Source organism: Centropristis striata, chromosome 10 (genome assembly GCF_030273125.1).
Source record: "Centropristis striata isolate RG_2023a ecotype Rhode Island chromosome 10, C.striata_1.0, whole genome shotgun sequence".
In the NCBI taxonomy this organism is placed as follows: Eukaryota; Metazoa; Chordata; class Actinopteri; order Perciformes; family Serranidae; genus Centropristis; species Centropristis striata.
Genome location: NC_081526.1, coordinates 16,364,686 through 16,378,272, shown reverse-complemented (window position 1 = coordinate 16,378,272; position 13,587 = coordinate 16,364,686). Strand labels below are relative to the sequence as shown.

Here is a 13,587-nt window from a genome sequence, read left to right as displayed (position 1 = left end):
AACCTATACACTCTATGCATTTTCAAGTGGGCACACAAAAACATTGCCGACACACCCATGCACCAACACATTTTCTCACTGTGAAATAAAGGATAACACACACACACACACACACACTTATACACACTTGGTGTCAGCCTTCAGCTCCGGGTGCGGGCCCTTCCAGAGGGGTTTGGACTAATTGATATTCTCCCAAACTGCCCAGGGCTTCTCCAAGGAACCTCACTCTGCAGTGCTGCTGACAAGGCACATTCCTTCACTGCTGCAGACTTAAAATAGGATCAAAGGATGGAGCAGTGTGTGTGTGTGTGTATGTGTGTGTGGTGGATAGAGTGAAGAGAAGAGAGAGGATGTGTGGGTGTGACCAGCATATTGACTCCTTAGTGAGTTGTGACATTGTTGTTTTCCCTCTCTTTATATTTATCTCTTTGCTCACATTAATGTCCTTAAATACCCTCATTTTACTTCATCGCAAATTATGCACCATATAACTGGGTTGTTTGCGATGTGGGCTATTATTCGGTAGTTAACCAATCAGTGCTGGTGAGGGGCCACAGGGCTGTGTTTAATCACTGGCACTTGTACCCATTGTGCCTCCCTCTACTCGCTGTAATCAGGTTTTTCTTCAAGCCATTGGGCTATTTTTGACCACTTAAAAAAACCGTTTAGCATGCCATGTTGGTATCATTTTTTCAGCACAGCCTCACCTATATGAGCTGATATTTGTTTTTACACTTTGACTTACTAAATCAACATGATATATATCACAAAAATAATAAACAGTAAACAAACAAAATAAAACTGGTTGGATATAGACAGGTAATTCTATTAGTTAACAACATTATTGCCATGAATTCACCCCTATCACGCCCAAGGATCAATTTTAATTACAGATGCAGTTTAGATAATTAGTAATATCAACCTCCTTTAAAAAAAAAAAAGAAATAATCATTAGTACATAAGCATTTTGAGTTCTATATTTTTATACTAAATATATTTGACCTTATCTCATTTTACTTGGCCAATCATCATCAAACAAAAACTGGCATGCAGTGTAAAGGCAGTACTTTAGAGGGAAGTTGATGACAGTGCTCAATATTGCTCCGTTTTTACGTTGTGGTGTCATAAAGAAATCATGTGATTTGACTCTAAAGGGTTAAATGTGCAGAGAAGTGAGTAGATGGCAAAATACGCCCCCAGCCACATTTTTCTTTTTTCTGCTTCTTTTTTTTCCAATTGACCTTTTCTTTCCAAAGTTATACTCTCCAAGAAGACTTAATTAGATTGCTTCATTGGTCTTATCTCCATGGAAAATCACAATTCAATCAAGAGACCCACAATTTAGCATCATGTCCTTGCCAAAAGCCCGTCATCATCATCATCCCCCTCTCTGATTTGTGCTCTTGCACAGCATAAACACCATGCGTGGTAGTTGATTTTGTTTTACTGTACATGCAGTTCAGCAACATAAGTGTTAACTAAGTTTTTTAATCTGGGAGTAAGCTATTTGTGAGTGGAGCTCACAGTGTGAAACCACTGTGTTTCATTAATGTCTCAGTGGGAGATCTCCACACCTCGGGCCCACTCTAATCTCCTCCCTGGAGGGAGGGGGCAACACTCCATCACGCTCACAACAGAGAGACATATTGTAATGCGGCTGTACATATTCTCTGGTGGCATATTTAGTACACCTAGCGGCGATTATGTGATGTACATTTAAATGATTTTGTGACACTCTGCATGAGATGATGAAGCAGCGATTTAAAGGTCTGTGAGCAGAGACTTAATGTATCAGCTCCTCCGCTTGTTTGGAACTAAATCTCTCCAGGGTTGTTTTCTACTCTTTTCAAATATATTATTCATTGACAGTGCAGCCGGAGCGATCGTGTTGGCAATAAAGCAACACTTAAGCATTGCTTCTCACTTGATCACTCCAGCAGGCTCATTCATTCATTCATTCATTCATTCACCTGCATGTAATCAGACTGCTGCAGGAAACCCAGACAACTAATGCGGCAATAACTGCAAGCAAGATTTAAATGACTTCAGACACAGGTCATGTAATGTGAAGGAGTAGTATTCAGGTATTTATTATGCACTGAATATTAATTCGATTTGCACTAAAGCACAGTTTAGAGCAGCACCATGTAGATACAGTTTCTTCTGCATCTGTTCCACTTACTCAGATCTTGTGAGTGGTAACTTTTCAGTATCCAACTTTGCTGATCAAAATCCAAGTGTTCAACTGAGTAGCTTTAAAGGTGACATATAGTGCTGATTCTTCAGTTCATTCTAGTATTTTGGGGTTTTCTACATATTTACATGCTTTAATGGTAAAAAAAACCACATTGTTTTCAACATACTGTCTGTCTAATGTAGCTGTATTCACCCTCAAAAACTCTCAATTTTAGCGCCTTTTTCTTAAAGCCCCGTCCTTAAAGCCCATTGGTGGAGATCCTTAGATAGAGGGTACTATATTATAATGATCCTGCATGTGACATAGAACCCTGCGTTTTCTGAACTAGACAGCTCACAGACACTATCTGGGTTGCCTTATTTCATAGTGTGTGTGTGTTGGAAGGAACTTTACATGCCTGAATGTATGTGCACAAGCATTAAAAAAAGTGAGTTTTTCATAATATGTCCCTTTTAACTAGCTTTCAGGTTGCTAATACCATCTCAGTCCACTGTCTCACAGTGTTTCATATATATATGGCCGCTTATAAAGTTGGAATAAAATATTATTGACCTCTTTCCATGAAATGATTGTAACAATGTAATTTATTCTTGACAGATTATGTGCATATCTTTTCACAACTTTATTAATCAATCTCTTCCGTATCACAATCTAAATGAAACCACAATAACAGAGGACTGTGTCTGAAAAAAAAAAATCCCACTTTATGGGCAACCGTGTATTACCAGCTGTATGGAGTGTAAACTGACCAAAAATGACATGTTTTTAAAGGCTGCACCAGTCCATCAAATGTGATTTTTTTTTTGTCTGCATTGAGCGGCATTTTAGACACATTTCCCAAAAATGCAGCCTGGCCTATTTCATATTTTTGGAACGTTTTGGATCTCAACTGGAATTTCTAAAAAAGTTCTGTGGCTTTGAATAATGTTTGGCTGCACAGTTTGCATATATAATTACTTGTTTTTTTTAAGCTTCCACAATCATTCATTTAACTTTATGAATTATTTTATTTTGTCTGTTACACTTATTCACATGTCTGTTTTATTTACATATATATTTTAAATATATACATTTCAAACTATGTAAAGCACTTTCTCATCAGATACTTGCCCAACACTATTACAAGGACAAGCCATTTTAAGAGCAGCCACTTTCTGTCCTTCACCATTAAATTCACAGATATTTGTGGCCCCCAGGATCTATAATGAGACCCTGAACTTTGTGGCCCTTGCCTTTCCCTCCAGGCCCTCACTGTAATTTGTAACCATTAAACAAAACCTCTCCATGTTCATTCCCCCTTACAAGCTCTTGATGTGCACTCATCTATCTTAGCTCTCTGATTAGCTCCAACTATTAGACTCATCAAAACAAAACAAATGAGACACACACACACACACACACACACACACACACACACACACAGAGCAGTCCATAAGCAGCCTCTCTAAGCTTTTATAGCTTGAGTAGATGGACTCTTGATATTCAATGATTAAACGGCTAAATCATTGGGTGAAAGAGAAAAACAAGAATGAAAAGAAAATTACATAAATCCCAGCTAAGCAAAAATCATTACTCATTTCAAATTAAATTAACTCTCTGTCTTTGATAATGCTATGTAATTTGATTCCGGCAAGTTAAGCTGCTTTTATTTCACTGGGCCTGAGAAGTGCTGAGTCCTGCTCACTGTTTTCCCTATCAGGATGGGTGATAAAAGAACATGGCCCCAAGGCAAAGTAATAGCAATAATCAAATGGGTTGTTTATCCCGGTTCCACTGGGTGACATTTGCTTTGCCTCGGCAGCAGGACATCTAACTAACAGTAATGCAATTTCCTCCAAGGAGATTGGATTAAAATGTTCTGACCTGATGAGGTTGAAGCCTCACAAGTCTGCATCAGATTCTGCTTTGCTGAATCTTTTGGTTTTGTGCATGGTATCATGCTGTCTGGCATTCTGTGTCAAAATGCATTGATGATAGCATGTACAAGGTATGCAAAGTATTTCAAAGTGTTTTTGCAGCAGGTTTATTTCCTGCAAATTAGATCCTAAGGCAACATTCAGCCCTCTTTCATTTGTTGCTGAAACGTCCAGATGTGTTAACCTAACTGCCTCTTTCTGCGACCTAAAGAATAAATGAAGTGTTTAAAATGTTAAAGAGCTCGGGGCAGACTGTCAGTTTAACCCTAACCATGTTAGATTGTAGGTGGGGCAGTATAAATGGGGCATTAGAAGTCAGAGGAAAAGGTCTTGGCTTATAGAGGGCTTTGGAATGGGACCACCATGGACTCTCATACGTTCACATGTAGGAGGAAAAAAAATGTAGGTATGTGCGTGCGACCTTGTTTTGCTTCATGAATGAATATTTTACAGGGTTTCGGTGTGCTTTTTCTGACACATTTTTCTATTCTGTTTGATATGAAAGCATTGGTTGTGGTTTAAATGGATTATTTTGCTCCTCCAGTATGTGCTGTGGTAAGGCTCGGCATGTCTGTGCTGTGTGTGGAAAGCTTGTCTGACTGTCCATGCATTCATGCTGTGTGATTGAAAAAAGGTAAAAGCCACAGAGCAAAGCTTCTCCTCTCCTCCTCCAGAATGATCCCAAACCTGGATCCAGCCCAATGTGTGGTTTTTGTTTCCAGAGTGGCACATTTGTAGAATTTATGTGCAATACTCAGGCACACCAGTGCTAATGTATGCCTCTGTGGAAAACAAAGAATCTGATTATAACAGTGCATGCAGTTTGGTCCAAATTTATTGTTGTTGCACATACTTTGACATTGGGCCTCTTTTGCCATTTAAATTCATGATTTACCAAATTATTGTGGTCAATTGTTGCTGTGGAGACTGATCTTATCATTATATGCGGCATATACACTTTTTAAAAAACAAAACCCTGCTGCTCAATTTGTGGCTATACCTGCAGGATAACATCCCATAATCCCTTATTTTCTGTTTGAACTGCAATTTTTTTTCATTCAAGCAATGCATGCACGCCACCTCCTGTATGATTGTAACTGAAAAGAGTAGATCGATGTGAGAGAAATGGAAACACTGTCTCTGACTCAGAAGCGGTGCTGTGACAAGGCTGCTCTGCAGCTTGTTGTGGGTGAGGGACCATTGTTGAGCTGACAGTGTCCGCTGCTGGTTGGAGTGTTAACTGCAGTGTCTCCTGCAGCAGCGCGGAACAGGAGGCTTCTGCACAGACACGGGACATAAAACTCGTGTGCATCCACAGCCAGCAGCTCCAGTGAGTGGAATGAAGTAGAGTGGGTGGGGTGAGCGAGGGAAAAGGCACCTATATTGTGGTGCAGATACCTAAGCATGATTTTAAAAAAGCAGGTCATAAATACATCATAATGTGTAGATGTAGAAGATGTGTTTTTTATTCTATAGGCAGGGTGCATTCAGTTGAGGACACTATTATTTTACTTTTCTTCTTTTTTAAATGACACCAACTCTCACACATTTTACTATAATTGAATGAATGAACAAGAGTGTTCTCTCTATAGTTTTGCATCTGTAAGCTCAACCCATCCTATATTCTTACACCCATGCGGCTGGATATCAACAGGTGCGTCTGGCTTGAAGAGAATGAAGGAAAAAGCAGCACACCACCAGGGCTATGCAATCCAACGCTCCAGTCCCCTATGAGTCCAAATGTTTAATTACAGCCACAAACAGCAGATGGCTCTCTTGAGTTTTAATTTCTGTGCCTGTGATTGAGACTTGAGATGATATTAATCCTCCAAACAACAAAGATGGATCAAATATTTTGTCTTTTTTGTGTTTTATTGTATGGAACTAATTCAATTAATCATAAAAACATGTTTTTTTAAAGAAGAAGAAGAAGAATGTGAAGTGGAGCAGTATCTCCAGTTGCTTGTGCTTCACATGCTTGTGCAGTCTCTGGTGAAGTAAAGATGATCATGTCCGAGTGCAGGAAACGTTTCCCTCCATGGTTGTGTGGTGCTGAAATTAGCGGCGCTGTCCGTGGTGCTTAAGGCACACGGAGCAAACGGAGCCTGAACAATTAAGACCGTATGAATGTGCCTCTTATGTAGTATTTCTCCTTATGAGGTAGGCACACTGTTATTGTAATATATTTTTTTACGTTTAAATTGTGCCGATTTGGCTGAAACACTGAGGTGAGACGCCACTCTCCCAGCTGTCTTTTTAATGATAATTTCTGTGGGGATTCCAGTTATTAAGGAAAAAGTGTTTTATAGGAGCTGCCTCATAAAGTACAGTAGAGCCCGATATACTAGAACAAGACCTAACGTCAGAATAAAGACCCGGCTGCTCATTCCCCTTCAAGCAGGGGCTTGGTGGTCGAGAGGGAGGGAGTGGGGGGAGGGCTCACTCAGACGTGTACTAACGAGTGGTTAGGACTTGTTGATGGGAAGGATTTGTTGATCTGGGAGAGACTAAAGCGAGTGACCACCTCTTCCTATCGAGTTTTTTCCCTTCTTTGAGCGTGGGAAAACAACTTGTGCGGTGTATTTGCGGCTCATTGTCTTTTACGCACTGATCGCCATACATGCATCTACCCCACGCCATGGGCTCTGGAGGAAAAGCCACTAGGGTCGAAGTGTCTTACTGATCTCCGGGGGGGTTAAGTTTATATATTTGTATGCAGCTTGTCACACAATGCAGACGTCCCCTCCGAGGGATTAGATCATCTTTGGTGATTTTCTTCTTCCTCCCTGGCTGCTCTCGCGCCCTGTTGTGAGTGTGGAATATGTTTTGGCAGATCGGCAGCTTGTTGGAATACAAGTTCATCTCGCCTGCTGCATTAATTTATAACTCTACTACGGTTGCGTGTTTTTCTTCCCGTCTCCAAAATGTGTGACTGCTGATCAGTCACCGCAGAGTCGCTGTCGCGGATTTGCTTCTTGCAAAACTTGGGAGTTCGTTTTCAACCCGGTGCTGCTGTGCCTTCACTCGAGTGGTGATCTTCGTAGGAGGCGCCTGTGTTTGCTTGATTGCTGGCGGCGCACATGCACAGACGTCCCCCGCCGCTACCCAAACAGCCACTTGTGATAGAGCAAGCTCGTCTGGAAGAAAGGGGAGAGAAATCCTCTCCGTTCACGGAGGGTGAACGGAGGAAAAGAGTGTGTGAATGTGCTGTGAGGTCGCTGCAGCCGGTTATTGGACATTTAAGGACGCGATGCTACTGAACGTGTCACAGACAATGAACAAAAACACCACTGTGCAGGTATGAATAATCCTTTGAAATCTCCGTCCGCGTGAGTTTGGCATAGCTCTTCATCAGGACTATGGTTATTGATGCAAGTATGGAATTACGCATGAACTGATCTCGGGTTTTTTTTTTTTTTTTTTTTTTTTTTGCATCATGTCCAAGAATTTTTCGCCTGATGATGACAGCTGTTTTAATATTACCATGTAGTATTTGGACTGAAAAGAAAAGCACCTCCTGAAGAAATCTATTTGACATTTGACTTCACGGAACGGAGCACTTAGCCGCCACCATGGGACTGTGACCCGGGCTGCGAGCTCCGAGAGGCGGCTGTTTGTGTAGTCTGTGCTCCGTGTGCAGACTGGACCTGAGCAGTTGTGACATTTTGAGCCATGGCGGCTGCTATCGCGAGTGGGCTGATCAGACAGAAGAGACAGGCACGGGAGCAGCATTTAGACCGGCCCTCGACCAACCGACGGAGGAAGAGCCCCAACAAGAACAAGGGGCTCTGCAATGGGAACCTGGTCGACATCTTCTCTAAAGTGCGCATCTTCGGCCTCAGGAAGCGGAGACTACGGAGACAAGGTCTGGGAACTTTAGTGTGCAAGGTGGCTGCTTTGTTGGCGCAGAGTGTAAACATGTGATACATCCAACCACTGGTTGATGGCTCTAATTAGCCCTTTAACATGCATAATTGTATCCCCTCCTATGTGGTTAAAGTACACAAGGTGATAATGAAATGAATGACACTCATTAATTCCTGATTGCATCCACTTGGCAAATTGCACCTCCGTGCGTAAAAAGTGAAATTGAGGCTGGGAGAACATTCTGTTTTGTATATTGGTACTTTCGGTTAAAAAAACCAAACCTGCCTCTGATTTCCATGCAGTCCCAGGTAGCTGACAGGCTCCTGACGAGTTGTACCAAATGGTTAAGACAGGTTTAGCGAGCTGTCACCTCGGCGGTTCTGAAAAGGGGCCTGATCGTTATGAAGCACACACAAGATTCGCCGAACTGCTTAACCACATCACACACACACACACACACACACACACACACACACACACACACACACACACACACACACAAAACAGAAGCCAGATATGAAACTCATTTATATGCAAGCAAAAAGGTCACTATCTCCCGCGGAATGGAGGTTACGCCTTTCAAACATCATATTTTTCTCGCATAATTGTACGAATTCGTGGACCGGTGGTCTCTTTATTGCTCCAGCTGATATTCGTTCCACTTGTGAAAATGTCATGAGCAGTTTTTTGCTCTAAACGTGGCAACCTGTGCTTGTTTAAGAGCACTGTCAACAATTATTTCACTGCTGGAAATCAGTGCCAAACTGCGAGGATAATTTTTCTTTCAAAAATGAATTAGGATAATTCATTTAGGGAAAAAAATGATTCAAATTATTCCTCCTTGTTTGTGAATGATGGCAGACCACTTGTACTGTATATATGCTCCTCTTGGACTCATCAGGTATCAAACCTGTTGCGCCAGACATGCTATAACTCCAACTGATTGAACACCATTTTGCACAATTTAATGGCAGACTGGCATTTCAAACAGCATTTGTTGTTAACAAAGCACCCAGAGGCAGTGTTTAGTCTTTCATCTTCACAAAGAGAGCCATTTTGATGGCAGAGCCTCTCTCGTCCACTCTCTGTGCTCATGCTGGAATTGAAACGATGCTATGAGTGGTAATGTCCCCTTCAGGAGCCCTTAGTGATTACAGGGAAATGGCTTTGATATAACAGGATCTATATCGCTGCACATCTGGACGTGGGTCAGGGTGCATCAGAATGGCAGCTTCTAATCGGCTATCCTCCAGACTTTCTGCTTCTGGGTGCATGTGTTAGGATCCGTGTGAGCGTCTGTCCCAATGTTTGTGAGTCTAATTGTCTGTCCTCCTCTGTCACATTAGAATTGGCTTGTGGCGTATCTATTTTTTAATTTGAACATCAGTGATGTCCAGCAGCCCCCACAGCAGGGATGTGGACAGACGATGCTGTCATCCGGTCAGGGAATTAATGTCTCGCCATGGCAGCAGAGAAAACATATTATTCTCTGTGAGCTGGATCTTTTTTGGTGTATATTTTAGCATTTTCATAGATGTGAACAATTTGGATGTGGCCCAAATAGATCTGCGAGTCAGACATGTAGAAGCCAACCTGCACTGGCAACCCCTGAATTGACTTGACAACATCACACCTGCACACGGCCATTTTATAGAGCAACTTAAGGGGCCTCCCCGAGCCTCAGAACAGTGACAATAATCCACAGTAGCAGTGCCAGCACAAGTATTGGGTGAACTGTGTCATGAGACTTCAAAAAGCACGACCTCGCTGCCTGCAAGATGAGAAACACTCCCACTTAGAAATAAAAAGGGAAGAGGGAAAGCTGCTTAAAATTAGTATTTTGTCCTCATTTTTTGAAGCTCTAATCAGAACACAGGGCTGTTTTCTTTTGCTTTAATTCTGTCTTATTTGTGATTAAGAGGCCCTAATGGGAATATACTCCATTAATTTTACCCTCACATGAGAATTAAGAAAATCTTTACCAAGTGATATCAGGCTTTGCTGTCAGGGGGTGGCTTTGAAAATACTGCACAGACCGCCATTTTTACTCCACACCTCTCTCACACACTTTTCTTCCCTCCTTACTCCTATTACTCACCGTATTATCACAAAAGCGCACAGCTTAGGAAAACTAATGGCTTGTTCGGTGTGCATAATTTAATATTGGCCCCCGGAAGGACTTTTATGTTGTTGTTTTTTTTATTGGAGTGAAAATCGAGCACAGCACCAATCATATGTGCAGTGATACTACAGGCAGACGTAGTTGTCTTTGTTTCCCAGGTGAGACAGTCTTTGGGCTTTCCGTTGACAGCTGAGCCTGCAGAGAACAAGCCTCTGATTATACATTGAAGTCACATTCAGATTCCCACTGAGATCTGTCATGAAGCAGTGTAGGTGTCTGAAAATGTACTCTAACACCAGTATTCCCTTTGGCTTTGAGTATTGATCCACTGAGACACTAGATTAGCTATTGTTACAGGCTGTATTGATTGGCACGGACACAAACTGTGTTTTTGAGCCAGGGGTTTTTGGTCAGATTCAAAGAAAATGTATCAAAAAGCATCAAAAATCAATAATAATTATCTTCATCTTTTAAATGCTCTCATTATGACAGGCTCGCTATACCCATAGACCTAGATAAATGGCCCAAAAGTTTAAAAAAAAAGAAAAGAAAAAAAAGAAGTGTTGTCTGCAGCCTTCATTAGAATGCACAGATGTGGTTTCCTGTCCTCGTCCAACACTTGAGGGAATATGCCGGGAACGCTTTGTGTTTTCTCCGTCCTATCAGCTTTAATTTTAAATCATCCATGCATTTTGATAGCAGATGCAGAGCCAGCGATCTCACACAGATTTTTAAGGGATTAGATCTGAGTTGTAAATCCTATTACACTCAAACCCAGTAAAGTGAGCTGGGGGCACATCCAGCTGGGGCTTGCCCATAATCGCAGTGCTCTGGCTCTAATTATCTCACCAGATTAGATCCATAGATCATTAGATCATGTTACATAGATCAGACCGTTAGATTAGCTGACATGATCTAGAAAGCCCGTTTGGAATGAATGCTTTCCTGGCTGTGCCGTGGATGTTTATTCAAGAGTATGTTGACAGCACACAGCAGTGCGTCATCAGTCAGCTGTCTGAATCAGATGAGTTATTGTGGAGATGTCGGAGATGTTGTTGATATAAGAGGAATGGGAAAGGCGTGGTGGTTTGATCTACTTTTCATGACAACAGAAGCAACATGGAGGGGCTTTTCCTTCGCAGGCTGGAAAAGCCCTTCTCCAATTCCAGAAACATCCAAAGTGGGTCAGGCAGGGCAGGGCTGACAGCAGACTACAACTGCTGCTGAAGCTGTGTGTGTGTGTGTGTGTGTGTCTGTGTGTGTGTCTGTGTGTGTGTCTGTGTCTGTGTCTGTGTCTGTGTGGTGTCTTTGCACACACAGGAATGACCCAACAGAAAATAAAATGGAAAATAAGCCGTAGAGAGGCTACCTTTAAAAAAGAAAAAAAAGAAATCCAACCTTTCTGTGACAGTTCAATTTATATGCAGAGAGGACTTCTGCTGCAGAACGATTCGATTTGAGATCTTACAGTTCTGATACTTGTTGTTTTCCAAGGAAACCCCCTGCTGCTGCCCAACCACTACTCTGTTTCCCTAGAAACAAAGAAATGACATCTCGAAACATACAGTGCAGTGTCTGTTGTAAAAACTTATACCAATGCAACTGGGGAAAGTCCAACTGCAGCAGAGAAGAGGCTGCACAATATGTTGGTCTGTTATAGAGGGAGTGCAGTCAGACAGATGAGGAGAAATAAAGAGAAAAGAGACAATGAGTAAGAGGAGAAAGAAAGAAAATGAGTCAAGGACCTTCTCGACTTATAGGGAATTCCACAGAGACTTTTTCAAAGCAGAGTGCATACGCCGTGTCTGAAAACGCTGTGTCATTGTAATAACGCTCTCCTTCATAGCTTTGCGTGACATTTCTATCCTCCCATTCTCAACATTCTCTTTCTCTCATTCTCATTTGACACAACTCGATATTTTACAATGCACAATAAATATCTCTGCGGGATTGTCAATAAATCTTGCTTTGCAAGGAGATAAATTACCTCAAATCCATCTGAAGCATTTCATCAATCGGCCGTGAGTAAGTTTGACCTTCAGCAAGAGTTGCATCAATGATTCGTCAGCTTTGTAAGAATTACAAAACCCATTATGTCACTCTAATGTATGCACAAGCATACTTGAATGTCTGATGTGAAGCTGTCAGTCATAAATAATGGGCTGGGTATTCGAGGACATGAATCAATTCAGGACATTCAGACAGCCCTCTGAGGAGGATTACAGGTCTCACATTTAGTACACAAATTATCCCACAGTTTTATGTCTATTTGACGTAATTTCATTCTATTTGATAAATAGAATATAAATATTAGCTAAAATAGTACAGATTTCAGCTTATTCTTGCAGAAGCTCAGAAATAGTGATCTCGAACCGGAGGGGGAATCTGTGTGTGTGTGTGTGTGTGTGTGTGTGTGTGTGTGTGTGTGTGTGTGTGTGTGTGTGTGTGTGTGTGTGTGTGTGTGTGATATACTGGCTGGCTCGCCCCAGAGAACAGAGCCAACATCACATGATTTATAGCATGATGTGGGAGCCAAGTTCACCTCCAGACACACACACACACAAACATAGTATGTATTCACACAGCCGGCAACCAGTTATGCAGTTTTAATTATTACAGATCGCCCCCCGCGGTTCTGTCTTCAGAATCAATCTCACCGCCACACATTGTTTAAATGCTGCCGATCAAAGTCCTTAATCGATTGCAGGCTAGCCAACTTTGTGTGTCTGCACAAGGGTATTTGCTCAGGGGAATTGTGTAGTCATTAAAAATCCATGTGGAAGTGTGTGTGTGTGTGTAAAGCTTGTGTGTTCCCCTTTCACCTCCTGCTGCGTGAAAACTCACCAGACTCCTCCGTCACAAGGTTGGAGGGAACATGTTTTGGTCTTGAGGTTGTATACTGTATGCTGTTATTGCATTATTGATTAATTAATTTACCCTTTTTATTTTTTATTATATCTAAGTGCCCTTTGCAGTGGCTGGAAACAAGATATAATGAAAGAGATGTTGAGGGTGATACAATAAACACTTAGTGCATATGAATTATATTAATTTCCCGCTCTGATTGATTCTCAGTGACTTGAACCATCTCAATGCAATACAGATTAAGTTTCTGACAAATGGAGTGCTGAGACATTTAGCAGATTAGTTGACGATTAAGAAATATTATTGAGACATCCCAAAGAGCATCCACATCTACTGTAGTATCCCTTTTAGTTTTCTTTTCCTCTTCTTAAAATTCCCTTTATTTTTCCCCGGTGTTATAAACCCACAAAATGTAACTACTAAATTGCAACATGACAGTCAATCAGCAGGTTTTAAACACATTTATCAACCAAACATGTTGGGTCCAGCATCACTAATATGAGATTTTTTTTATTAATTTGCAGAATCATAAAACCGGTTCTGGACTGTTGGTTGAACAAATCAAGACATTTCAAGTACAGGAAACTAGTGATTGGCCTTTTTTAAATCACTATTATATT

The 13,587-nt window shown here is 41.5% G+C and overlaps 1 protein-coding gene across 3 annotated transcripts in view; it reads left to right on the top strand.

Moving 5' to 3' along the window:
- Positions 1-13,587, top strand: part of fgf14 (fibroblast growth factor 14) — a 119,179-nt gene that overhangs the window by 69,275 nt on the left and 36,317 nt on the right. Inside the window, exon 1 of one of the 3 annotated variants that reach the window (XM_059343540.1) lies at positions 7,541-7,978. The exons of the other annotated variants lie outside the window; for them this stretch is intronic. Coding sequence (XP_059199523.1) covers positions 7,786-7,978 — 193 coding nt within the window. The 5' untranslated portion in view covers positions 7,541-7,785. Of the gene's footprint in view, positions 1-7,540; positions 7,979-13,587 lie in introns of those variants that run through there. 3 annotated transcript variants of the gene reach the window in all.